Raw genomic sequence first — 27,136 nt, forward strand, 5'->3', positions numbered from 1 at the left:
GGTCAAAGGTCACCGTTACCTCACTTGAACACAATATTTTAGGATGGCCTTGAGGGAACATGTTCAAATGTAGTAGAAACATCCAGTTGGACTCAGGGACGAGCTGAAAAACCGTGGTGGTCAAAGGCCAAGGTCGCTGGTACAGGAACACATCCCGGCCGTGACGTGATATTTACTTCACGCTTGTCAATCCAACATTTCTTGGCCAGCTGGAAGTTCCTGATGGAAGAAGTTTGGTGGAGCAGACAAATCCCACGAACAAGTCTCCTCTGATTAAAGTGTCTTGAGTGTGTGTGACCTTCACTCTGGTGATGTAGCACGGGGTTATCAAGCAGCTCATCAGGCCGGGAAGGTTTGCTACCTGGATAAGTAGAAAAAGAAGAAGAAAAAAAAAACTAAATCCAAGCCAAATGAATGTGACTTCTCTTGCCTTGTGTGGTAGACGTCATGTCTGAACCTCGGCTGTGTGATGTCACAGCCTCTCTGAGTGACTGACCCGGACGGTCAAGGATGGCCCGAACGGTCCTCTTTTTCTCTCAGGCAGATGGTCGGAACAGCTAGAAGATGGGAAACAGGCTGAGATGATGGATGAGAGAAGACGTCGGAGCTTTCAATCTGTCATCCACAGTTCCCGTCTCATCCATAGGGAGCAGGACTGATGTCATGGTCGATACCAGCAGGCTTTTGTCATTCTGACACGTGTGTGTACATGTGTGCGGGCGCGTTTGTGTTTGTGTGTGTGTGTTCAAGCATGCATGCGATGTACAGTAATTGCTTTTACCTGGTGGCCGAGGAATTAGATGATTTTTTTCTTCTCTCTGTTTGGTGAAAGTTTGCATAGATTATGTGTGTGTGTGTGTGTGTGTGTGTGTGTGTGCGTGTGTGCGTGCGTGCGTGCGTGTGTGCATTTATATATAAATGTGCTGTGCTGAAGTTAAGTAGGAAAACTGTCACCATCTGCTGCCTGAAAACACCCGCTGACATTGTACATCACACAATACACACGCTCACTTCAGCAGTTGGCTCAGTTGGAGCAGTTCTAAGTCTTACGCGTGCGTGTGTGGTGTGTCAGTGGTTGCTTATTTGATCTTATTAATGTTTTTTTTTATCTAAAGTACCAACTAGAACTTTGTGGTAATATATGGTGGCCTCTCTGTACGTGGAAGGCTCAGAGTTCTTTTACTGCTGCATCTGGATGATGGTTTTGTCCAGATGTTGCTGTGATTAAATTCAATAAACAGATCAAATGGATGCCGAAACAACTTCATTATGATACTGATAATGACTCTTTATGAACTTAGGCTTTATGACAGCTGTCTGCAACATGACATGCAAACAACCTATAAAAATCTGTTTTTTTAGATGGAGTTCGATGCGGTGATACAGTTTCGAGCTTGTCCATGCTTTGCTGTCCGTCCCTCTCGGCTGTCGTCTCCATGGCGGTCATCTGACAGCTGTCTAAATATATTCAGCATCAAATTTAGCTGCACAGGAAAACACAGGAAAATAGAGCAGAGTAACCTTTATCTATTTGTTTTAAGAGGTTAAATACAAGTAAAATATAAACCGGTATGAAAAAAATACATGAAAGTGCTAATTTTTTTTTTCATTTTGAGCTTCTGTACTACACGTCACGTGCTCTAAAAATAAAAAAAAGATGCGAAAAAACGTAATGAAATAGAAATAAAAAGATGTTAGTAACTAGCGCACGGTTTAACTTCACTTCTCGTCTGTATTCTAATTTAAAAATCCTGTTTGTTTTTGGCTGAGAGAACCTGTGGTGACGCTAACTTCTTCAACACCATTCTTGTAGTTCTCTATAAATCGAACTGAAAGGCTGAAACAAGTAATTAACAAAAGTAGAATTAAGTGTATATATACATATATGTGTGTGTGTGTGTGTGTGTGTGTGTATACAGTATATATAAAAGGTAACAAAGCTTCTCAGAAAATAACTCAAATGTTCCTGAGATGGATTATGCCTCCAGGGGATGATACATCTTTTAAAAATGAACATATTTTACAGCCCACACTTGATTTAACGTGGTGAGTTTATCAGTGGTGAGCCAGAGAACTGTTTATAATATTATCCTCTACTTTCTCTCTCTCTCTCTCTCTCTCTCAAACACACACACACACACGCTCAAACACACACGTATGGAGGCTCAAGGTTATGCAGGCTAGTTTTGGTTCAATATTGGCCTCAGCACAGAGAGAACAAGGCTTTTTCTTCAAGGTCTTGGTTTTCTCACATAAAAGACGCATTTTGTTCTCTGTCTTTCTGTTTGAGCCAACCAGACACTATTGCTTTGTGAATTATGAAGGCCTCACCTGTTCCGCCCTCAATCTGCTGCTGCTGCAGCTAATAAACACCCCATCTTACAGTGAAGCCAAAACAAAACAAAAAAGCAGTAGGTCCTCAACCCATGCAGATGAGCATTGATTGTCTCTTTTGGAGGCAATCAATTATTTTAAAATGTCTCCTGGGAACAATTGAAAGTGGTGTGTTATTATTTTTGTGTTGTTTTGTTTTCCTGACGCTCTAGTGTGTGTTTTAAGGCTTTATAGAGCAATTATGAGACGTGCACACACACACACACACACACACACACACACACACACACTAAATCACCCTGGCAAGGACAGTTTCAGCAAAATGGAAAAAATGCTGAGGTAAAACAAAAACAGGGTGCACGCGAGTGCTGCACAGGGACACATCACTTTTACAGCTGCAGTTCTCCCTCATCATCCATTTTTCGTCTCCATGGATGTCGACTAAGTAGCCATTATATGACCAGGTGGAACATTTTAGAGGGTTATTACCCCAGAATAAACAACATCTTATACCAGATTTTCAATTCTAATTCTGTCATATTTTTATACAGAAAAGAAAGAAAGAAAGAAAGACGAAAACAAGAGACGCCAACAGCTTCGGCCAGCGCCAGATGGCAAATACTCATCTCGGACATCAAAATTTGATCTGAAAACGAAAATTCATGATGATTTCAAACAAAAATGTTTTATGTTATTCCCCAATCAAGACTCCCTTAAGAAAATCTGTGTTTTTACTTCAGCTGTGTCCAACAGTGATTACATTCAGATCTGAATATTAGGCACCGAGTGTCACTCAGCCTTTCTGCAGCGTTTCCTCCTTATCTGTTCCCCCTCCTCACCACCTCAACACAGGTGGTATGATGTGGGTACCAGGCTCTAACAATGGTGGAAATTCCCCAAAGCTGATTCTACAGAGCAACAGAGATATTATGGGACTGGATGGGGCTAGCTAGCTAGCATGCTAACTTCACTAGATAGCTCTGCAACACAAAATGTAGACTTTGACATTTCATTCAAACTATTATTTCTTCTACCTCTCAATTCTCTCACCCACACGTATACAAAATCTCTTAAAAAAATACTGTGCTTGTGCTAATATTGTTTGAGCAGATAAACAACAATTCCAGGCCTTAAAACACCACTTAAAATTCCAATCAGCATTGAGCTAGCTTAAATATGCTAGCTTAATACTAGCATGTAGCTCGCTAACAAGTCATACAACTTGTCAAACGTCCCGAAATAGATTCAGGGTTTATTCATCATTGAACATGTGAGGAACCGGTAGAATAACACTTAAAATTGTTGTCTTTTCTCTCACCATTCATATACAGTATAAGGAGAATTACACTTGTTAGGTCTCATAGTGTGTAAGGCTCAAAAAAGACAGGAGTGAAACAAGAACAGCCACATTCAGATCCACCTGCTTGCAAGCCTAGCCAGTTGGAATTTACATGACTGGAGGAATATTTTCATGTTCTGAATAAGATTAAAAACAGGAAATAACAACCTGAACAATAGGAAAATACATGTAAACATCGGCAGCGTTTGTGCTCTGGAGGCTTCAGTACTCCATGTTGTGTGTGCTGAATATCAGACCAGCATCAACCTCCGACACATTTGTGATGTCATAAGTCCTGCTCCTGGAACCACCTGGAAAACAACAATTTCACCGAGCACCTCAGAGAAAACATTTACTAATGTATGTGAAAACTCAACTGGCACATACACCGTTCAAGTAAAACATTCAACTGTGGGAATAAGAGGAAAAACACTTTTATTTTTTGGGGGTTGGTTGTTTTTTGACCGGAGGGGGACTTTAAACATGGATAAGTGGAGAACATCTTCTTGGCTCACACTCACTCGAGAAATCTGGGTCCTGATCAAAGAGCCCTCGCCTCTGTTCTCCTCCCGAAGCTGCATCATCATCTAACATCCGCGTCGTTACCCAAACTGACTCCACCTTCAAATTAGCGCTGTCGTTGTTCGCTTGCATGTCAGGAGAACCGTTCCTGAGCCAGAAGGCAGAGTAATGCAGGTGATTAATACTCACAGGACCCAGATGACGATAAATAAACAAACCACCCACCCAGTTGCTGCTCCAGGAGGCCTCGGCTGCCTCCTGCCATCTGTTCTTGTGGAAATAACTTTGCTGCTGCGTGTTTGTCGGCGTCACTGGAACGCGAAAGTCTGTCAGGGAGGAGGTTTTAGAGAACAGTGTACCTTTGAATATTTGAACGCCAAACTGGGACGCACAGATGCAGAGGGCCAAGCAGCTACTATGATATATGAGATTGACAGAATTTTATTAATTAATTTATTTTTTTTTTGTTTTGGTTGGGAAATCACTCCCACCCACCAACAAAATGAACTCAAAAAGCTTTTAAAAAGATTTCAATTTTCTCTTTTTCTTTTCTTCATCACTTCTTGATGATGTGAAGCAGATACTGCAGTAAAGTTTGGACTGACACCGCCCCCTGGTGGTCATATATAGACACTTTTTTTTCCCCAAACGCTGAGCACACTTGGGAACGTAATACTTCAAGTATTGCTTGACAGAAAAATCAGGAAATCAATTCTTTTATTAGCTGCAAATTAAAATGAAGTTCAATATTTTTTAATTCGGCCAATCTAACAGCATTCACTCTGTGTGTGAAATAAGCTGTTGTGGCTTTACATTACATCCGTGTCCAGTTCAGCGGGACCAGTTCCAGCTCTATTGCTCCCGCTTCATTGACATGGAGCTTTTGCAAAACTGAAGAGTTTCTCCTTTAATTTTACACTTCAAAAAGGTCTGTCATCACTAATAAAGTCTAGAAAGATGATTTCCTTCACCGTTTCTACTTGCTGGAGTGAAGCACGATTCCGAATCCTCTCGGCGGTCAGCTGCTGCACGAGCTGGTGTACTTGTGATTTTGAGCTTTAAAAAAAAACAATTGTTTTAGAACACAAGCTGGGGAAAAAAAAGAGAAAGAAAGTAACCCGCAGTATTTCTCCTCGTGACCAACAGCTTTCTGCAGAATGCGCCTTTATCCAGGATGGTTTACAGATTACACCTGGATAACAGGCGAGACAAGGCTAGTTCAGATAGCATTTAAAGCTATGTTCGACACACGAGTTAATGTTTTCAGTAGCAAAAACTGCAGTGGTCAGTTTTCAGCCACCTTAAAATACTATCAACTATTCATGTTCGAACTGTCACACCTCCAATCGATTCACGCTGTGAAAATGAGCAAGGCCCACCCAGCAGTAACCACCAGCCACCATTACACCCATCGGGGTCACGAATAATCACAACTGCACATTTTGAAGTATTTTATTTAAAAGGGACAATGGAGTATTTCATTCCCGACTCACCATCATCAGGTGTATGTGCCAAGGAATACAAGCTGGCCTGATATTTTACAATTAAGAGATTAAACATCGAAAGGAAATGAAGAAACTGAAATAGCAAAAAAGAAAGAAAAAAAGGCTTTTAATGCAAATCATGCAGGGTAATTCAGATGTCACGGGAAATAACCATCATCAATGTAACACTAAAAAATGAAGAGCGCAGATTTGGCAGTTTGCAACTCTGCTGGTAAGTTTTTTGTTTTTTTTTTAAAGTCTCTCTTTCTCTCTCTCTCTACTGAAAACACACACGCATTCAGAACATGTGACAAAGATTCAATTTGGTCCAAACAACCAGTTCGCGTGATCAGAGGGCTGCCGTCAGCGGCACCATGATTCAACGTGTCACGTTTCACTTTACAGCGAGGCAACGATCACTGTAGATGGCAGAAATATTCAATAACGCAATTATCGATGGGGGAGTCCATACACGCACGCACGCACGCACACGCTTAAAAAAAAGTGAATGCAACAACATAATCTTCCACCTAACAACTGCAAATCCCAGCAAAACGTCAACTTACGACTGTAAGTCTGTTTTCTGCGCAAATGTGATCCCACTACAGAGTTGACTTGAGGAAGTAGACAACAAAACAACGTGAACAACTCCCTCGCTTCAAAGCAAAGCTAACGAACGGGTGATTTTTACAGTTTCAACACAAAAGCAAACGATATTTGCAGCGAACATTCATGTATCTTATATTCATGAATAGTATATTACATATTTATAATGTGTTGAGAAACAAATAATGTTGACACACGAATACAAGAACTGAACAAAACTTTACAGTTGTTTTTTTTAAACCTTTACAAACAAGACATGTTTTTTTTATTTGTCCTGAAATAAAAAAGTATAAAAACATGCAGAGAACGAGAGAAAACGGGCAGATTCGTGTAGGAAAAAGGAGGAGTTTTAGAAGAGGCCTTTGCTTTTCTTCAGATTCTTCTGCTTCCAGTTTGGCAGAGCGTTGAACTCCACCCGACTCATCTCCAGGAGTTTCTGCAGAACAGCGAGCAAAATGTAAACAAACAAGGTCATGTGACAACATTTGACTTCCTGCTTTAAAAAACAAAACAAAACAAAACCTTGAAGTCCTCGTCAGAGAGGTAGTCCTCCAGCCGTAGGGGGTCCACGCCCTCCGGTAGAGGAGACCCGGTGAGCTCCTCGATGGAGTACTGCTCCTTACTGAGCTTGGACAGCACCTCCTTCACCAGCATCACCTTACTCTTAGAGCTCTCGGTCTATACACAGACACACACACGTACACATGCAAACAAGAATCATCAGGTGTTCAATTTATACATCAACAGATTCAAGAAGATGTGTGAGTCTGTGACTCCTGCAGGAAAGAAGACTCTGCTGCTAAAGCCACCATGTTTTGTTTTCTAGGGACTTCTGCTGAGGTGTATTTTGCACACTCTTGTCTACACTTTCTGACATTTCGTCACAACACACTAGATGCTGCTCTGCATACCAGCTGTGAACCCAGATGACACATTATCTTTACAGATCCTGTTCAGTGACATGGTTTGGATTATTTTCCTTTGTCAAACACCTGAGTTTACCAACCCTGATACACACACACCAGCTTAGTTAAACAGAAGAGTAAAAAAATAAAAGGTCACCCACCTTTGAAGCCACACTGAGGTCCTTCTGCCAGTATGGGAAGATGTTTGTGAAGGTGAGTGGCTCACAGCCTGCTAGGACCAAGTAGGCCTGAGGGGGGCGCCGAGGGTTCTTTTCTGTGGATTACACTACACGTCAGTCTGGTTGAGAAACATTTCAGCTCATTTCTACATCTGGAAGCCTAGTAAGACCTCTTGGATGACTGTTACAAATAACTGAAGTCTGCAAGTGATAACTACAGAAGCCTTAAGGAAGTGGGTCGAGAGCATCAAACAAGGGCGGACCTTTGCAGTACTGCAGCACCGTCTCCATGGCGCACTTCCTCTCATTGTCCCAGCGCATCTTTGCAGAGCCGGCACACAGGGCGTCGTCCGGCTGCCAGCCCTGCCACAGGTACACCTCCATACGGTTGTCCAGCAGAAACAGAGCTGGAGGGGGGGGGGGGCACAAGCAAGTCACATGACTTGGCCTGCCACTGATCGGTGCAGCAATATACCGCAATACTTCCGCTTACAATACAGTACCTGTACACTGACACCAAATACTATTATTATTACAACAGCAGGTGTTATAAACCCAATCACTCCTTCTTTTTTGGCAAGTTTAGTGTGTGTGTGTGTGTGTGTGTGTGTGTGTGTGTCAGTGAAGACAGGCTAAGACTCTCCACTTTGATGTGCATAGTTTACATCTACTTTTTAAATTTTTTTTAGAACAAACACTACAATGCAGTACATACTGCACACATAGAGCTCCTTTTGTCAGGGTGGGTTTTTAGGGGAGAGAATATAAGATAATGACATCTAAAATATAGACACTGATGTTTTGCCTAAAAAATTTATACATATTATAAAATAACTGATGTCAAATTGTGGTTAAATACATTGATTCAGGATGTTCTGGTAAGAAAAGAGCCACAATGTGGGTCAGTAGTGTGTATGGCCGCCACGGGCCTGTAAGCACTCCCTATGACATCTGGGCGTGCTCCTGATGGGACAACGGTATATGATGTCCCAGAGGTGCTGGATTGGATTCAGGTCTGGGAAATGAGCAGGTCAGTCAACAGCATCAATGCTTTCGTCATCCAGGAACTGTTGACACACTCTGGCCACATGAGGCCGGGCATTATCCAGCACCAACAGGAGCCCAGGGCCCACAGCACCAGCATGGGGGTCTGAGCAGCTCGTCCTGGTACCAACCAGCAGTCAGAGTACCTCTGGCTAGCATGAGGAGGTCTGTGAAACCCTCCAAGGAACCCTCTCACGTCTGTCACATGTGCTCAGTGTGAAGCTGCTCTCATCTTTGAAGAGACCAGGGTGCCAATGGCGCTTCTGCCATTTCTGGTGTTCTCTGGCAGACGCTAATTATGCTGCATGGTGCCGGGCTGTGAGAACAAGCCTGGCCTGTCGATGTCAGGCCCTCATACCACCCAATGGAGTCTGTTTCTGACAGCTTGGGCAGAAGCATGTAGAGGAGTGGCCTGCTAGAGGTCATTTTGTAGGGCTCTGGCAGTGCTCCTCCTGGTCCTCCCCGCACAAAGTAGCTGATAGTGGTCCTGCTGCAGGATTGTTGCCCTCCTTCGGCCTCCTCCACCTCTCCTGGGGTACTGGCCTGCCCCCGGGTATCTCCTCCACCCTTTTTACACTGTGCTTGGAGACACAGCAAACCTTCTGGCCACTGCACGTGTGGATGTGCCATCCTGGAGGATCTGCACTTCCTGAGCAATGTCTCTGGGCCTCACATACTGCCTAATGGTACCACTAGCGGTGAGGGCACCAGAAAAATGCAAAACTAGCCAAGAATCAGCCAGAGAGGATGAGGAGGGAAATGGTCTGCGGCCATCACATGCAAAACCATTACCTAACAAGGGCTGTCTCCTTTCCAAGTGTTGTGTGTCCCACAACAGCAGATGAAATTGATTCACAATCATTTTTGCTACCTAAAGAACAGGCTGATATCTCATGTGTGATTGACTTGGAGTTCCACTGGGATGATTATGTGTTCCCTTTCTTTTTCCAAGCAGTTTATAACCTAAGTCTAAGATAATAGTTAGACATCCTTGGTGTGTACCAGGCTGTTGTGCTGAGTAGAGGTTCTCCTGGAGGAAGGGCATAGCCATGACACCCTCTGTCACCCTGGCAGGATAAAGCTGCTCCTCCCCTTCAAACACACCAGAGCTGGCACTCAGCCGGAACAGCCGGGGTGTGTAGTTGTACTTCCCTGGATCTGAGGACAACACACGCACATATCTCACGTTATCAGCTCACAAACTTGATTTTTATCTCTCTGTAGTTCTGCCGTAGGAATGTTTAACAAACCTTGCAGCATACAGTCATAGGCCTTCTTGTCCTTCATGCTCAGTGCCTTCAGGAACTCTGCAGGTTCGGCGCCTTCCTCAATCTCCTCTACTTTCAGCCTGCTGCTGCTGTTCAGACCCAACTCCGACGGACACCTAGAAGACAAGAAATTGTTGGTCCCCCACATACATGCATCTGTTTATCCATCTGTACCAGAACTTACCTCTTAGTTAGTTTGTCCATGGCTCTTTTAGCCACCTGCCTCGCGCTGGCATGTGCTTTACAGCCCTGCCACAAGTAGAGACAGGCCTCCTGAGCACTGAGCAGCACCAGAACGGCACGAGATCGCAGGCTGGCACTCTTGCAGTCCACCTCCACTAGCATGGCCTCCACCTCGGCTTCACCACGTACACAGAATAACCTCCAACCACCTGAGGAAGCAACTCAGACATGGTTAACAGAGTTTATTTACATTACATTTACATACTCACTTAACAGTGAGTTATGAGTATTGATAAGTCCTTGGTCTTCACCCGTGTTTTTGCCAGCGTCCTCTCTACTACCCTTATGGATGACCAAACCTCCCTGGAACAGCTGGAGGAAGCAGGGGGGCTCTTTCCCCTGAGTCACCAGCACCTGAATAGACAAGAATAGATCAGATGCATCAAAGAAGAGCACAGCGATGATTGTGAGTAGATGGTTGGAACGTTTGTTTCGCTGTTAAATCTCTCCTCCTCCTTCTGGTGTTGTGATAAACTCACTTGGGAGCCCCTAAAGTTGCCCAGCTCCACTGTCATCAGAGCTGAGGTTCCTTTCTCGCTGATGCTGGAGTGAAGGCCCTGCCAGAAAAAACAAGCCGTCCTCTCTCTTCCAGGAGCACCGGCACTCAGCTCCCCGGGTTTCTGACGCTTCCCAACTGACAGAACAGAACAGATGATTCACACCATACCAGCCACAACTGTGCTACTGTGGTATTACTGTCTCAAGGGCTCCCTGGTTTACTCTTAAGGCCCAAATACATGACTCACCCAGTGTGGTGACCGAGTACTTCCAGCGGATGATGTAGGCGTCTGCTTCGTGTAATTGTCCCAGGCTCTCTTTAGGTACTTCCTCTTCACTGTGCTCTTTGATGTGCCAGGCGTCTACTGCAACTGTAGCCAACTCCGCCTGCCTTCCATCCTCTGTCCTCACCACACCGTGGCCCCGCTGGACATCCACGCCCTCCAGTACAGTCTTGACCTCTGTTGGCTCGTTGTCCAGCAGGGCTTTGGCGTCACATGGGTGGAGTTCCAAATCAAGAGGCGATCGCGGACTTGAGTGTACGGGACTCTGAACACACATAAAACAAAGGCTATTTAATGACAAAAGAGGTGTTGATTTATTTTGATGGTCATTTGAGAGGCTGTAATGTGATGCTGCTGTGCCTCCAAAATGACCGTTCAAATTAGTAACACCATTATGACCCACGTGGACGAAGGATTTACTGTACTGCTGTTCAGTTATACTGCATTTATATGATCTGGGTGTGTCTAATAAATCAGTGTGTATTGCAATAAATTAAAAAAAACTTTAATTGTTGGAATATAAGCAGCGTTTCATTTCAACTACTCCTGTGAGTGTATCCTATTGAGATTTCATGATGCAAGCTGTTCGAAACACAACTGCAAAAAAAGGGATGAGCAAAGAAAAACACACTTGTGTTTTTATCGTGTCTAGTTACGAGTCAGTACAATCTATGTTTATTATTTTATTATGTCTACCTTGATTTCCTCGGCTGCTTCCTCCTTCTTCCTCTCGGCCCAGTCCAGGAACTTCTCTCTGAACAGAGACGTCTCATTGTGCTCGGACAGACGGCCAAATAGAGCCCAACTTGGACGAGTCTCCCCTTGCCTGAACCAAGCACGCGCATGCGCGCGCGCACACACACACACACACACACTGTTATTGCGAGATAAAACCACTAGAGGCTACAACTGCACAACAAAAAAGGATTTGCTGCTAACTTAACAAATAAACCTGCACCAAATAACAATACACAAGTTAAGGGCTAGAAAATGTGGTGGTGGTAATGGGGGGCGGGGGGGTTCATACTCACTGAGGCACGTCTGTATTTGTGCAGGAGGCATCTAATGGGTTGACTCTGCAGCTGCTGTAGTCGTAGCTGCCACTGTAGAGCTGTTTGCCCAGTTTGACGGCTACTTTTCTGTCTCCCAAGGGAACGTCTTTCCCATGCCATACGTATACTTCACCGCCAAAGTCAAACACTAAGACCTGATGTGGGTGGAGGCATTAGCAGGAGAGAGGATGGCAAAAACTGGGTCACTAAAACAAAAACAAAACAATACAACCTGTACTATATATGTGTGTGTGTGTTTTCCTTGAAATTATTGTATCTTTTAATAAACTAAAAAAGGATTTTCCACATATATCAAGATTTTTCCAGACCTGCTTATGAGGTCATTCATGAAATAGCTGTGTGTACCTCTTTAGAGTTGAGTAAGGAGACGCTGGGAATGGAGGCCCAGGCGTCTTCATGAGGCACCAGCTTGTCTCCCTGGAGTCTGTACACCCCATTAGAGTCTACCACTCCACTCTCAAAGAGCTCATCCTCCTCTGGCTCCCCTGCCCCTGTAAAACACACACACACACACACACACACACACACACACACACACACACACACACACACACAGCAGAGGAGTGAGCATATGTGCAGACTGGCAGGGGGGCTGGAAGTGAGACAGATCAGTCTTTTCAGTGGTCTTCTGGGTCAGACAGCAGCCATTAAGCTAAAATGTTGCTGCTGAGAACAAAGAATACCTCCACGTTCCATCAGTTACAGGTGTCAACATGTATAGTCGTGTGTGTGTGTGTGTACCTCTATACTGGGTCTTTCCTCCCAGTAGACTCCAGAATTCTTTAGCCCATCTACTCTCAGCGTTGATGCCCTCCTCCAGCACTGTCACCTGAGCTGCCTTACAGCCGAGGTCCCTCTTAGCCTGTACGAATGACGCCATCTCTGACGCCTTGCCACACAAACAGATCGGACATGTCACGGCCGTATACTGGTTGACAGTCTTCTGTCATGTATGAGCATCTATTATTCGTCGCTACCTTAGCTTTCTCAATGACGTTAGCAAACTCGCCACTCCACATAAAGCAGTGCTTTGGTGTTATTAGAAGGAAACAGTCGCCGCTGTTCAAAGATTTGGACGTGGGCTCCACCAAGCGCACCTGCACGTGCCTCCGACCTACAGACAGAAACACAAGTAAGAGAAACACCTCTGGGACGAGACACAACTGAGGTGAGGAAACAAGCTAGCTAAGGACAACACTTTACATGAGACATCTTAATACCCTGTTCCTGACCTTTGATGCGGATCAGCATCAGCTTGTTGTAAGGCAGTGTGCTGTTGTTGGTCACAACATCAGTGGACTTGACGCTCCGCAGGCTGACCTTGCGGAAGTTCTCCTTGCTGGCGAGGCCTGCCAAGGCCACGTCTGCCAGGTTGGAGTGTTTAGCCACTACAAAAGAAAACAAAAGTTGTTAGCTACACAGTTATTATTAGATAGAGTGGATCAGATACACAGAAAACCCCCAATTAATGTCTGACAATAGATTCGACAAGACAGAGAGTGGTTTTCAATTTCTTCTCTCATGTGAAGTACACTAGACAGCCAAGTACTGGAACTCACTTCCTCTTGTGAAACCTGTAAAATTTTCACTGAGGTCAAGATAGTCACTGATGAGTAAATATACAGAGGAAGTGGAGGTAAGAAATATATGGAGGAGGCAGACTGTAGCAAAACAATGAGAACAGTCACTAACATACTGTAGACATTCACCTCAGTAACCTGGTCACTGTGCATGCACAAGACCTGCTGTTTGTAATCACGGACGAAGATGAGTAGAAACATGACCACACCACCAAATCAGCGCTCTCCTGAAAGCACCCCTTGGAGCGTATGACAGCACTTTACAGGTGCAACATTTGGTTGCTATGGTGCAGAATGTCAAAAGTAAATTGACAGTATAAGGAATTTCCTCCCTAAACCAGAGAGGAAGAGGATGGACCCGTCAGTTTTTGTGGGTTGGAGAGATTTTGTTGGTGATGAACCCATCGTCTAGTTCAAGCCATCCTTACTGTAGATATGTAGGATTCAACTGATCTTCTTAGTAGTGCTTGTCCCACCCTCCCTCAACTGTGATTGCACAACAGGGTAAAACATGGCATGGCAAGGTTTTATTCATATTTCAACTTTTTTTTCTTCTTCCAATTTTCAGTTACTGGAAATTAACCCCTAAAAGCTTAGCGTTGAGCAAAGAAGAGTCAGAATACTGGAGCTCTAAGTTACCACAGCAGGTATGTTTGATAAATCTCACTTCTCTCCACTTGGATCCTCTTGGTTTCCACGGTGGCTACGTTTAGCCTCTGTTCAGTGTAGACCCGGCGGATATCGTTGCGGGCAGCCAGAGCACGTAGAGGGTTCCTGGAGCCCTGGTTCCTTCTGGCTGGTCGCACGGCACGCTTGTGCTCTGCTACAGCGGAGGTGAGTCTGAACACATGTTCACACAAACATTTGGAATTTATCAAGAAACTCAGAACGACAAATTAAAATGTCTATAAACACTGAAGGAATTATTTTGAAATGACAGATGACCAAGGACCACATTCACTGAAGAGTTCTGCCAACATGATTTATGACTTTCTGATTATTTTGAACTGACTTCGGTGTATTCGCCTGGATTTGGCTCAGGTCCTCCTCAGTCACAACCACAGTGGCGTCCTGGAGGGTCGAGGGTGAGATAGACTTGTAGAAGTTGCCAAATGTCTCTTCGTCATCCAAGGTCATGACTTCTTTCTCCGTCTCTGCTGTCACCTCGATGGTGGACGTCTTGCTCTTACTCACACCTGAGCCATTGCCAAGGCAGGAAACAGGAAGGACGGAGCAGGATGCATAACATCAACGCTGATGAATTGTTGCTTCTTCTGCTTCTTTAACACAGAGTTTTAGCAAAGAAGCCCTAGAGCATGTACATATGATCTCTGCTGGAAAACAAAAATTAAAAGGGGAAATTGTTACCTTTGTTGTGAAGCTTGTCGAGGAAGGACTCAAGTTTGTCGAGTCGTTTATCTCCTTCCACCTTGACATCAGTTCTACTGGAGATTTCTGTCCATAACAAACAGTTTGCGTTATTCTTAAATTCCAGATGCTTTGTGACATGAGTCATAACATCACAATTACAGTATTAATGTCTTTCAAGCATTCAAACGCTGATTTTTAGACATGTTCGACTGCGTGCCTCACACACGACTCCTACCTTCATGTGGCTTTACAGGTGTGGCATTGGACTTCTTGACGGGGGTGAGAACGGACTCCTCCTTCCCCCTGTCTGTCACAAGACCTGGTGAAACATGACAAGGGATTCACTGTGAGGTTGTGACTTCACAGGTCACATGGGACAGAAGAAACTATCCAAACCACCGCAGGAGCGTATGTGTTCACAAGAGCAAATGTCAAATCAGTCAAAATGCATATCAGAGGATCGTTTGGGTCTTAAAAATACATGTTGCAGCTTACTGTGTTATTCCAGACAAGACCAATGCATTATTTTTCAGCTGCACTCTTTTAGAAAAGTTCAATAAAAGGTCCTGGAATGCACAAGTCACATGGTAGCATGAAGGTCTGCAGGACTTATTTGATTCATCACGCACCATTGAGCAGAGTGAATGAGTGAACACAACCATTGCAGCGGTACCTCTCTTGGCCATGCGTCCAGCCACAGTGAACTGGATGGAGTCGTTGGCGGCTCCTTTGCCTCTGCTCTTCCACTGCTCCTCCTTGTCCTTGAGGATCTTCATCCTCTCTGCCAGCGACATCTTGGGACCCATATCTACACTGGATTTCTGCAAAAAATAGTTCAACGTTAGATTTAGCATTGGGACTATTTTCACAGTAGACACGTAGCAATTTTGGTTTGTTAATTTACCAAAGCCAGAAATAGATCAAATGCTGCTGATGATGACTGAGTGTAATGAAAGATTGTACATTCACGGTTCAAAGACGATGACACCCACCCACTATGATCACCTTTTCCACTAGTACCACCAGCCGCGTGACAGGGTAAGCTTTGAAGGGAGACTTGGGACCGCTAATGGATGAATCCCTATAAAATTTGCCCCTAATGATTACCAGATGCCAACAGATGTCAAGATGTTCAATAGCTCAGTAAGTGATATGCACATTAATGAGGAATCTTTGACTTTTCATTCATCAGTTAAAAATATCAGTATCTCCGTTACTTCGGTTTATGAATAAACACATTTACTGGCCCCCTTAGAGTACATCCTCGCATGCTAATGTGCTACCATTATACTTGCTCAGTGTCAGTACGTAAGTACTGTCATTGTGACTATGCTACCAACACTGTCAAGGGATCTTGGTCTCTCTCTCTCTCTCTCCTGCTCAAGGTTGGGGAGACTACAGTGGAAGGTCACATGAGGATACCAGAGGGGCTACTGGTGGCATGACGATGGAACTCTATCCATAATAGCGTCTGAATGTGGGTGCTCTGTTTCCTCCAAAACCAACAACTTCAGCAGCAGCAGCAGCAGCTTAATGACTAATGAAGAATGAGTCCTGAAAGAAAAACACTAAAATTACTGCGGTCATTCATCAGCCATTAGTCAGTAGAATGATACTTATATGTTTTACTCCTGCTGCCACCTTTGCACCTGAACTCTTCTATTAAAAATGAATTAACAGACGTTAAATTGAACCCCCCACCACCACCTCCTCGGTCTGACTGGACCCCAGAATATGTGTTACAGTAATTAATGACATTCTTCACATAAATATCTCAAGCGTTTTATCACCCTGAATGGATTTTTACTGGCTGCCATCCCTTATTTCTTCACCACTAAAGGAGCAATTCATGGCGGGGTGTTGCCTTCTTCTCTAGAGCAGTTATGCACGGTTTAGTCTTGCAGACACAAACCTGTATCTTTGCATTACAGCAGAAAAACACACAAAAAGACTAGAAGCTGTTCCATAATTAAAATGTGAGAATTTCTTGACTGTAGAAAGGAGACTGGACAGGAGCCGAGCTGTGTAACACACAGTATTTCTTCATACGAGAGAAACACTGCAACAGCTTGTGTAACAGTGGATGAAAGTACTTAAGAAATGACCGGGGATAGTCATACCAAATAGCTTCTTACATCTAGGAAGTTTCTCTGTGGATGGATATGGTCTGTGTGATTTGCTGACTGTCAACTGAAACTCGTCGCGTCATCTGTACTGTAAGCTCCGAAGAGAAGCCAAGTTAAACATTCACAGATGTCAGCAGCAGCCTTAAAGAGAAAAAGATGTTTTAGAGTAAGTGAACTTAAGCCAAACTAATGTCAATGTGGCACTGCAAAAAGGAAAAGCTTGCTTGACTCTGTGCACTCAATCTGACATTAAATAAATGTAATCACTTGTTCAGTGTCACATGCATCGGGTTTATTCTTGACATCTAATGAATGCAGAGCATGTTTTTTTTCTTTTGGCTGTGTTGTTCATCTTTATATCTGCCTACAACCTGCCTCCTTCTTAGTGCATCCTTGTGTATTTTCATGTCTCCACAGTGCTTCTGTGTACGCAGGTTGGTGGGGGTGACAGACGGCTGAGAAACACGATCAATCCTGGTCTATTACATATTTCAGCCTGGCAAGGAAGTAGTTGGAAATATGAGCCGTCACACATCAGCTGGTGTTAACCGATGTGTTATTTGTCCTGAATTAATCTAAAACATGCTGGAATATTAAAACAATTAATGGAAAAACACCAGCTTCCTTCACATAACCTAGTCATCCCCCCACCATATACGCAGGCAAAGGTACAAGTGGTAACAGATTTATTTGAACACTAATGTCAAACATATTGTTGCAAAGTGTGGTCAAATATTTGCATGACACAAAACAAAGATTCAAGGAAAGATGTTTAATTATACTGGCAACTGCGCTGTGACAACACACTTGGACAAGAAATCAAAGTCAACTTTGAAGTGAATAACAGATCTTTCGACAGGTCCTCTCTGCACACGTTGTACATTTTAGAATTCTTCTGACTTGATGAAATTCTTTTTGTATGGATCAACAATCCAGCGCAGTACAATGGGATTATTTAGCCTTGTTTTTTTCTCTCTATAAATACTCTTATGCTTGTACTCTGCTTCTCAGCACAATAACAATAAACTACAATATCCGTCCGATCACATGGTCCTAAATCATTCTCTCACACACATGCAGAGTGACACAGCCCCTCCAGCTAGCGGCCCGTCTCTGGAGTCAATCACAGAGGGGAAATACCTTGGCCTGACAGGACCCCAGAGAGAAAGGTCGAAAAGGAAAAGGGCTTGGGCCTCTTATTCCCACAGGAAACCATTTTCCTAAGTCCTGCCTTTACTGTACGAAGCAGGCAGCACCACAGCCAAACCACTGATATACATCTAGCAAATGAGGGTCAGCAAACCACATTCTTGTAGCAACAGCAAGCGTGTTGAAAGCTCTGATTTCTGTGGTGAGAGATTGTCCAGAGTACATACAGGCAGGGAAATAAAGACAAAAAATAAATGTAATCAATAAAATCCATGCAAACATACAGTACATGTACACACTCACCTCTAGATATTAGGAAAGGTTGACAGGCAGGTGTCAAAGAAAGGGAAGTCTGGAGGTAAGACATAACTGGAACTAGGGGTACAAGGAGGCGGGAAGGTAGGAGAAGAGGAAGGAAAATGAGGAGAGGACAGGAGGGTAACATTAGATTGAAACAGATGTGGAGTGAGCAGAAATTAGCACTACCAAGGAAGGAACCACGGTCAGTTTAAAATGTGAAACAAGTTAGAGAGACAAAGGAAAGGGGACATAGACTGCATTAGCTGTCAACAGATATTTGTCCTGTAAAACTGCTCATTAAAGAGTCCAATTCAATAATGCCACAGTACTGGAGACAATCAACTCTTCGTTAGTTGAATATCTCAGACAAATTTTCCAGGAATCGTTAAAACTGGGACAATTTTTCCAACTGATCATTAGAGTTAATGGGCTGGAGTATCTCTAGGAGAGCTGCAGTCAAGTGTTTGGACTCTTGGACAGAAGTCAGACCCGAGTAAGCAATTAGCAATGGATTGATTTTATTTGAATTTATATTCTTGGAACATAAATATGGTTACTATTTCCATGGAGTGAGACGGGTCTCATAGGTCACAGCACTCCCTCTCCCACTTGAGCTCCCCCCCCCAAAAAAGACACCTTTTCACCACTTGTCTGTAGATGGTTCAGAATCCGGTGTCGTGCAATTGGCTGTCTGCTGTAAAATCTGTGGCACTTGAGGCAGATGCATGACTAATCTATTCCAGACAGAGGCATGAAGGCGAGTGGGAAAAGTGAGAGTAGCACAAGATAGTGTCACCAACCCCCCCCCCCCCCCCAAAAAAAAGGTGCTAAACAGCAAGTAAACAGCTGAATCTTTCCCTGTAGTATCCAGTGGGATGAGAAAGCACCCTGATGGAGAGACATTATAGATGCACCCCGTATACATAGGAGAAATCTGAATAATTCCTTTTGAAGTTGCCGTAGACTCAGTCCTGCTGTACCTGGAGGATGTAAAAGCTGTACTGCAAATGTTTTCTTAGTTTGTATTAATGTGTCATTAGAGTCAACATAACTTTTGATATATAATCATAAAGACTAAACAGACCCTATTTAAAATCAATTTTATGATACGGCCTCATTTTTTACAACACAGCCGTGGTGTATAGAGCAGTTCAGCAGGCATAACAGGAAACATCTGGAGCTGGTTGGAGATGACCATGATATGTACCATGCATGTTACATTCCCTGGTCTCCCACATATCAGCCCAAAGAGCAACAACATCTGCTCGGCCTCGGCGTGGGAGATACAATGACAAACCTAGAAATGAAAACCGATCTGGTTCTTTTCTCCGGAGATAAATTGAACCTGGATCAAGAATAGTCCAAAGCTAATCCCAAAGCTATAACTGACAAGGCATGAATTTTAATAATTTAACCAAACTGTGTTGATCCACAGCTCAGGTGATAGTTTTGAAAGACTAGAACAGCTCAGGTTCCAGACTGATTCACAGGGCACGACCTCAGATTTAATTATTGGAAGAAATCTGGAGACTTCTGGACATCAGTCAGATGCTTTTGCTCTGTGTGTGTTTCTGCGTATTTAATGAAGGGACGATAAATTTTCATGGATTTTGTGATGATTTATCTTGAAGGCAGACTAAAATATGAAATGACATCAGTCTTTTATTTGACTGGGGCTGCAATCAAACATGTGTAATGACTTATAAAGTGAATTTTGTTATATTGGTGTTCAACTAGGGGATAAACTTGTTAGGGTGTTTGTGCACTACTATAGTAACGCAGTATTCCTTCACTGTCCATGGAATGGTCCAAGTATTTTCCATCTGAATAGTCAGCAGTGGTGGTCTTGTTAGTACAGGCGAAGTGATGTAGAGCAGAGGAGCGTGTAGAAACCTGCATGCTCTTCTCGTAGGCCACTTAAAACATGTGTTCCTTTTAAATGTTTTTGAATCTAGACAAACATAGCTGAGCAAGCAAAGAGATAAACTCACACACACACACACACACACACACACACACACTCGAGATACTGCAAAATAAGGAGAACGCAAAGATAAAATAAAGGGGTGTGTGGAGTACAAAAGCCTGTTCATGTGAGGATTTTTTAACAAGAAGGCGAGAAGTGAGGGAGGGAGAGTGCAAAAAAACAGCAAAGGAAGTAAGCATTGGTTTAGAAGGTTTGTAGGTGTTTGGTCTTAACATTGGGTTTTATTTTTACTAGGGAGAAGGATGTGTGTGTGTGTGTGTGTGTGTGTGTGTGTGTGTGTGTGTGTGTGTGTGTGTGTGTGTGTTCTTTTACTCATTGGGAGGCTAGCTAAAGCCTGAACCTTTGGCATTACCACTCCAAAATTTGCTGTGCCCCTGAGCCCTGTTAAGCTCACACCCTTTTGGCTGCAACTCAGAGAAATAAGCTGATTCAGCAGAGGAAGAAATGTGTCCACAGTCCATGCAGAGAGAGAAAGATTTCTCTGCTATAAGAAGTCAAGAGGGAACTACATGAGGCTATAATTACATTACATTACATTAGGCTTTAAAAAAGAAAGCAAACAGATGTTTCAAAGCAGACTGACAAAAAGGATTTTATGTTATTTCTTCTTGCTCACCTACTTTTTGTTCAATGATGAAAAAAACAAAACAAAACACTCACCTTTTTCCTCCAGGCGTTTTCAGCATCTTGGAGCTGGTTGAAGCGATCAGCCAGTGATGTCTGAATCAGCTCCGAAGGCTTGGGCTTCTTTATACAATCCCTCTTCTCACCTTCGCCACTGTGTAACTCTGCCAGTCTAGAAAAAGGCCATAAACCCATTAATTACTCTCAAAATGGAGGCATTTGGGTCTCCTGCTCAGACCTTTATTGTTAAGCATGCGGCCTGTGGGATTCAATGACCTGTGTTTGAGAGAGGAACCCATGCTTCCATCCAAACTGCTCTCCAGCTCCTCCACGTCCTCAGACACAGTGGAGGACTTCTCCAGGCTCTCATCAGGGGAGGGGCTCAGCATCTCCTCATAACTCCCCCGACTGCCACTGCTGCTGCCCTCACTCTGCTGTCTCTCCATGCTAAAGCTCTCTTCCCCTTCCTCCTCCTCTTCCTCCTCATTATAGTCATCATCATCAACAAATGACTCGTCCTCTTTTTCATTTCCACCATTGACCTCGTCCTCTAACTCGCCCAGCTCCTCTTCCTCCTCCTCGCTCTCTGGATGGCTGAGGGTGACGCTGCTTTGTCGAACAGGTGCACACTCCGGCATCGAACCCTCGCTCTGGTCAGATTCCACACTAGTGGAGCGGCTTTTCTTTAGGATTCCCTTGATGCCTCGCTGTCCGGAGTCTTGGCGCTGCAGCAAGGTAGGCTGACAAGGAGAGGAGAGAACATCTGGATGAGACTATCAAAGTAGCAATACTACATATTAAAATGTGATCTATTCCTAGCACTGCATTTTCTTCTTTCAGCTCTTCCATAATTAAGTTCTAACTTATCTCAGAGTCTCACACCCTAAAAGTACCTTTGCTTTCATTATCAAGAAGCTCTGGGTTTGCAGGTCAGATGAGCAGCGTGGGAGGTCAGGCACACAAATGTGAGGGGAAAATGAAAAATGTGACGGATATGTGTTTGCCTGGCAACAAGGACTGGGAAAGATTTATGTTGTTTTATTTTTCTGTCAGTACATCTTTAAGACCTAGCTTGGAACTTTTTAAAACACGTCAATGAAAAACACATGTTGCTATTCTAAGATCGAAGACTTTTGTCATTAAAAACACCATAAAATCTGACAAATGTTGTGATTATGTATTAATTTTATGGGTTTCAAACTAAAAGATAGGACACATACCTGTATGTGAAACATTAAAATGAAACGATCTAATGATCTAAGTGTGTGTGTGTGTGTGTGTGTGTGTGTGTGTGTGTGTGTCTTGCGCTACTTTGTACATGTCACAATAGCAGCTGGAGCAATTGCAGACATCTGGAGGAGCAAAGGTTATGAGGGAGTGCTGATTAAGGAGATGAATGAAGCAGCAGATATGGATGCCAGCTGGGTGTGAAAGAGCAAAGCCGGCCAGGTGGTTCGGCTGGACCGCCTGATATACGTACACAGTCTCCAAGTACATGCTTTCCTTATGTTATCTGTGTTACATAACAACGATTTGTCAATTCCACAGACATGGAGCAAAGTTCAAGGTCTGGGTTAAACACAGAGATTATAATATTAGCTATGTTTTGATGCAAATGACTGTGGGAGTTTAAGAATGTGTGTGTGCGGCTGAATTTGCAATACAAATCAAAAGTACTGTTGAAAAATTAGAAACATCACATGTTCAAATAAAATCGAATTTGTCTAAATATGGAATAAATCTGAAAAGATGAAAGACTGACCTTTTTTTCTTCCCCCGCATCAATTTCACATTGCCCCTTCCATAGAGGTTCATCTGGAGTCTGTTTTTCTTCCATTTGCTTGCTTTTACAAGACCGAGGAAAGCTGAGGTATCAAAAAGAAATGGTTGAGAGATGAAAACAACGCAGACTTGACACAACGGAGTTATACGAAACGTCTGACGTCAAGGTGAAACGGGAGACGGTTATGTCACTGTTACTCTGCTGAGTAATATCAATTTTGGCATTGGTGTCAAGTTAATGGACTGTTCATTTTGGAAGAGCTGATCGGATGTGCTGTATATGCTGTAGTGCTGTATAGTGCTGCTGATGTATAATTTGGAGTTCAAACACTCCCAGAGTTCACCAGATGACGTGTTTTGTGTCACTCAGCAGGGTTTAGCCCTCAAATACAGACAAGTTAAACATCGTTCATTTGCAGGTTTGAAAAAAAAGTGATTGAAAACCTGTGAAATGTACCTTTAATCATGCCATTTACATTTTTAACCTTCGGGAAACTCTGCTCATCTCAGAAACATTCACTTTAGCTTTTAGAATATTTGTGATTTCATAACTGTTATTTTTTTTTTTAGATTATTTTTGTTCCTGAGCATGAAGCCATAACACAAAATTGTTGAGAACTGACAAACCCATGGTTTGTAATTGTATATCATGGTAACGATACTGTACATCACATCTGATTATGGATGGGAGGCCTTCTCCTGCTCTGTATTTACAACTTGACTCTCCTTCTCCACGTCGACCAACATTAGGTCACTTTCTGAGGCAGCAGAATTTGCAAGATCACATGAGAGTCAAACTTTTGCGGTGCAATTTTTAATCGTTACGCGGAATATAATCATTATATCAGCCAAACCAAGGATGAGCTTAATTATATTTCAAACCTATCAACAGACACACGCATACACCAGATTCTTCACTCCAGTGGTTACAGCTAAATACAGTCTGGCTCCAACTGCTGCAGCTATTAACTATAATCTGGCGTGGATCACCATGGCAACCACAAAGCCCTGAGTGTTTGTGTGCTATTATGTAGTAATTGAGCTAGCACTGCAGGTTTATCTGGTTACCTCAGCTAAAGAGGTAATGTTTTGTTTTTTGTTTTTTTTTAATGCCGTGTGTTTGTCTGTGTTTCAGCAGGATTATACAAAAATTAACAGGCCAATTTGCACAAAAGACAAGTGTTTGTGGAGGGGATTCCAATAAAAGGCCACATCAGGGTTTTGTTTGATTTTATTTAATGCGCAAGATTTCTGGCATTTTCCCCAGATTTCTTTGTAAATATTACATGGAGGAATTCAATCCTTCAGTAGATTTTACTGTACAACATAGTTCAGTGATGGAAAAAAAAAGAGCAACTCCAGCGAGGATATCTATTCATGCTGATGTGGGGTGTACTGGGAATCCTGATTAAACTCGAGCTCTCCTTTGAATTGGCCTGAAATGTCCCCTGATCTCAGATCAGCCCGTTTGTGCATGTGTCTGTTAGTTTTATTGTATATGTTGTATGTCACAGCCAATGAAAATCTGTATCCGATCAATGAGAAAAGACGATTTTGAAAAGTCAAACAGAACGGTGACATAAAAAGTGTGACATCATCAACCTGGTAGAGGCCTCTTCTTCATCACTACTGATGAGTAGACGGTTCACTTGGTCTCTTGCATGCTGACCACTGCTTCCATCCTCAAGATCCTACAGGAAGAGAGAAGTTACACCTGGAGTTTGGTCCCCGTTGCTTTGAGGTAAATCAAAGCTGTAGTATGAAAGGGATTGTGAAGTATGTGCTAAGAGCAAATACCACCCTGAGTAAATACAGTAAAAGCTACAAGAGGGAGGAATGAGTGATGCTGTTAATGCATTTTCCACTTTAAAGCAATGTCCGTCCCCTCGAGGGAATTATTATAGTTTGTTTCTATATTTTTCCCTCATCTCCAAAGTTCAATATTACTTCCTCTGGGTGCAACATACTTCCATTTTCCATTTATAGATGCATTAAACAATAGGGGGTTAATTCCTTGTGTTATTCCTGACTGGTACATGCGCTTTATAAATCAACAATGAGTGGTTAATGTTTATGAAACCAGAACTGCGCTGTTAAAAAAAAAAAAGATATTTAAACAAAATAATAAGAGATTCAAGTGTCTCTCTCCCTCTCCCTTGATGTGTTTGTGCTCACACTGTGAACCACGCAGCTGTAAAAGACCTTTTTCAGCAAACAATCCCTGAGGTGACCTGGGGAAGAGAAGCGGATCTCCAGCTGCGATTACAGGGACGGAAATCAACCGCTGCTTTTTCTCACTGTGCTTTCAGAATCAGATGCTTTTTCCACACACTTCGAAGCTGACCGAAACACGAGTGCGCTGCCTTATGAAAAACAAGTTTCATAGTCAGGAAGAATCAGTCAATAAATGAGCTGCAGCGTCCTTCAGGTGTCTCCATGTGCACATTTTATTATACTGTTGTAACCTGTCTTTCAGTGTCCCTGCTGTCGGAGACACTGACTCACCAGCTTTCAACAGCGTCGATGTAGGAGAGGGATGACAAGAGAATGAGTGAAGGGGTTTTCCTGACTGCTACGAGGTGATCGACAGTGAAATAAAAAAAAATAAAATATTGAGGTCATAATAACGGCTGGATAAGAAGAGAAACAAAGTGTGCAGTGTGATTGGAAGTTTTGTGGGAGTCAGTTTTCCCAGCAGTTTTTTTTTGCTGCCATCTGGGTTCACTTGGCCAAGCTTGGCACTGATCCTGGTCTGTGAAGGCCAAGATAGAAAAGCTATTTACATCCAATATTGTGAAACCTACCCACTTCTGAATGTGAAGCAGCGTGGGGAAAGCCCAACACTCAGTTCATTTTTTATATCTCCCAAAGGAAATAGGACATTAACAAGGTTTTGTTCCTTAGTGCATCTTCTATCACTCTAATTTGTTCTTCCCATCGCTGTCTTAGGACCTCTATGGACTGTGTGTGTGTGTGTGTGTGTGTGTGTGTGTGTGTGTGTGTGTGTGTGTGTGTGTGTGTGTGTGTGTGTGTGAAGTCATGACTTTGGCCAAGTGTGCATCCAGGTGCGGGACAGCTCAGCACTGTATGGAACCGCTTGATTTGTTATTAATGGAGCAATCTTCCCCCAAAAAAAGGGGTTGAAGCATACACCAGCTGCACTGGAAAAAGCTGAGAGTACATCAGCAAGGGAGATGAAAAGAATTAACCTTTAGCCGTAGAAAACTATAGACATACCTTTGACATCCCCCATCCGCTTTTAATGCATGTCGTGAAGCCTGGATTGGAATTAGTGCTTTGTGCTTTGGCAGATTTTTGAGCACTGAAATTTGAACTGAAGGCAAAAATGGAGAGTCTTGGATCTCACTGAGGTCGGAAGAACTGTGATGTGATATGAGTTCCTTAGTTGGGCTATAAAGTAGAAAAACTGTGCCTCAGGCATGCTTGGAACCTGAAGTCTAAACATTAAATCAAGGTTAAAAATCAATCGCTGGTGAAGTAACAGAGATTGGATAACAAAAAAGGGTTTCCCACAATTAAATGTCACAAAAGCTCTGTGGACTCATGAATACAAAAGGAATGAAAAACAACAAAAAGAAAAACCCTGTGTGTAAATGTCAAAAAAAATCAAAAACACCCTACCTTGAAATGAGACATCTTGGAGGTTATACTCCTTTTGGAGTCCAAAGACATCTCATCAGCTGAAAGACACACACACACACACACACACACACACACACACACACACACACACACACACACACACACACACACACACACACACACCATTAAGGAGGCAAGAAAAAAAAAAAGAAGAAGACAAAGGGCGCAGAGAATTGCTTTGGCAGGAAGTCAACTTAAATGCAGTTACGACCAAAAAGACTCATGGAAAAGTGACACTACTTGCAACGTGCCGGTCTGCAACATTCAAAGAACCACCACTTTACACTGCAAGTAGATGACACAGCGCATCATTTATAACTGGTGACTTGATAAGCTCAGGTGCAGGTGACATGAGCCAGGTTTAGTAGAGTTGAGATGCAGCTTTCCCTGTGACTATTTTTGCTTGTGAGTGAGTGAGTGAGTGAGTGAGTGAGTGGGTGAGCGAGTGGAAAAGTTTAAATGTGGCTGTGCAGAGTCATTCGCTGAGGGCGATAAAGGACACAAGGGGAAGACAGTTGCTCATTCACATTTTTCTCACACTTAAGTCACTCAAATTTGTGGAATCGTCTTTTTCTGCCGAGTTTTCCATCTGCTGGCTAGGAGGCCCCGTATACCTTGGGATGTGTTATAACCTATATAGTCCTTTGCACACGGCACCTTATCAGCCGACGTCACGGCATTAATCATTTAATTAACCAGACTCCAGAACATGTCTGATTGTGCGCGAATCCTCCTGTGTAGTGGATTCCATTTGATACTGTTACTGCTATAAACG

General features: G+C 43.2%; 1 protein-coding gene across 1 annotated transcript in view; it reads right to left on the reverse strand.

Annotated features, from left to right (window-relative positions):
- Positions 1-5,633: 5,633 nt before the first annotated feature.
- Positions 5,634-27,136, reverse strand: part of svild (supervillin d) — a 41,672-nt gene continuing 20,169 nt past the window's right edge. The window contains exons 4-29 of the mRNA XM_086194985.1: positions 26,341-26,399; positions 24,301-24,389; positions 22,679-22,781; positions 21,193-21,656; positions 20,953-21,088; positions 15,404-15,551; positions 14,966-15,049; positions 14,728-14,814; positions 14,372-14,555; positions 14,027-14,199; positions 13,012-13,167; positions 12,757-12,893; positions 12,521-12,668; positions 12,125-12,270; positions 11,738-11,913; positions 11,403-11,532; positions 10,671-10,971; positions 10,404-10,558; positions 10,176-10,278; positions 9,866-10,073; positions 9,664-9,797; positions 9,416-9,571; positions 7,633-7,776; positions 7,352-7,464; positions 6,808-6,963; positions 5,634-6,721 (exon numbers count right to left, since the gene is read on the reverse strand). Coding sequence (XP_086051111.1) covers positions 6,635-6,721; positions 6,808-6,963; positions 7,352-7,464; positions 7,633-7,776; positions 9,416-9,571; positions 9,664-9,797; positions 9,866-10,073; positions 10,176-10,278; positions 10,404-10,558; positions 10,671-10,971; positions 11,403-11,532; positions 11,738-11,913; positions 12,125-12,270; positions 12,521-12,668; positions 12,757-12,893; positions 13,012-13,167; positions 14,027-14,199; positions 14,372-14,555; positions 14,728-14,814; positions 14,966-15,049; positions 15,404-15,551; positions 20,953-21,088; positions 21,193-21,656; positions 22,679-22,781; positions 24,301-24,389; positions 26,341-26,399 — 3,977 coding nt within the window. The 3' untranslated portion in view covers positions 5,634-6,634. The remainder of the gene's footprint in view (positions 6,722-6,807; positions 6,964-7,351; positions 7,465-7,632; positions 7,777-9,415; positions 9,572-9,663; positions 9,798-9,865; positions 10,074-10,175; positions 10,279-10,403; positions 10,559-10,670; positions 10,972-11,402; positions 11,533-11,737; positions 11,914-12,124; positions 12,271-12,520; positions 12,669-12,756; positions 12,894-13,011; positions 13,168-14,026; positions 14,200-14,371; positions 14,556-14,727; positions 14,815-14,965; positions 15,050-15,403; positions 15,552-20,952; positions 21,089-21,192; positions 21,657-22,678; positions 22,782-24,300; positions 24,390-26,340; positions 26,400-27,136) is intronic.

The sequence above is a fragment of the Aulostomus chinensis genome, chromosome 23 (genome assembly GCF_037954235.1).
Source record: "Aulostomus chinensis isolate RoL2024-O1b breed Wild chromosome 23, RoL_Achi_v1.0, whole genome shotgun sequence".
NCBI classification, from domain to species: Eukaryota; Metazoa; Chordata; class Actinopteri; order Syngnathiformes; family Aulostomidae; genus Aulostomus; species Aulostomus chinensis.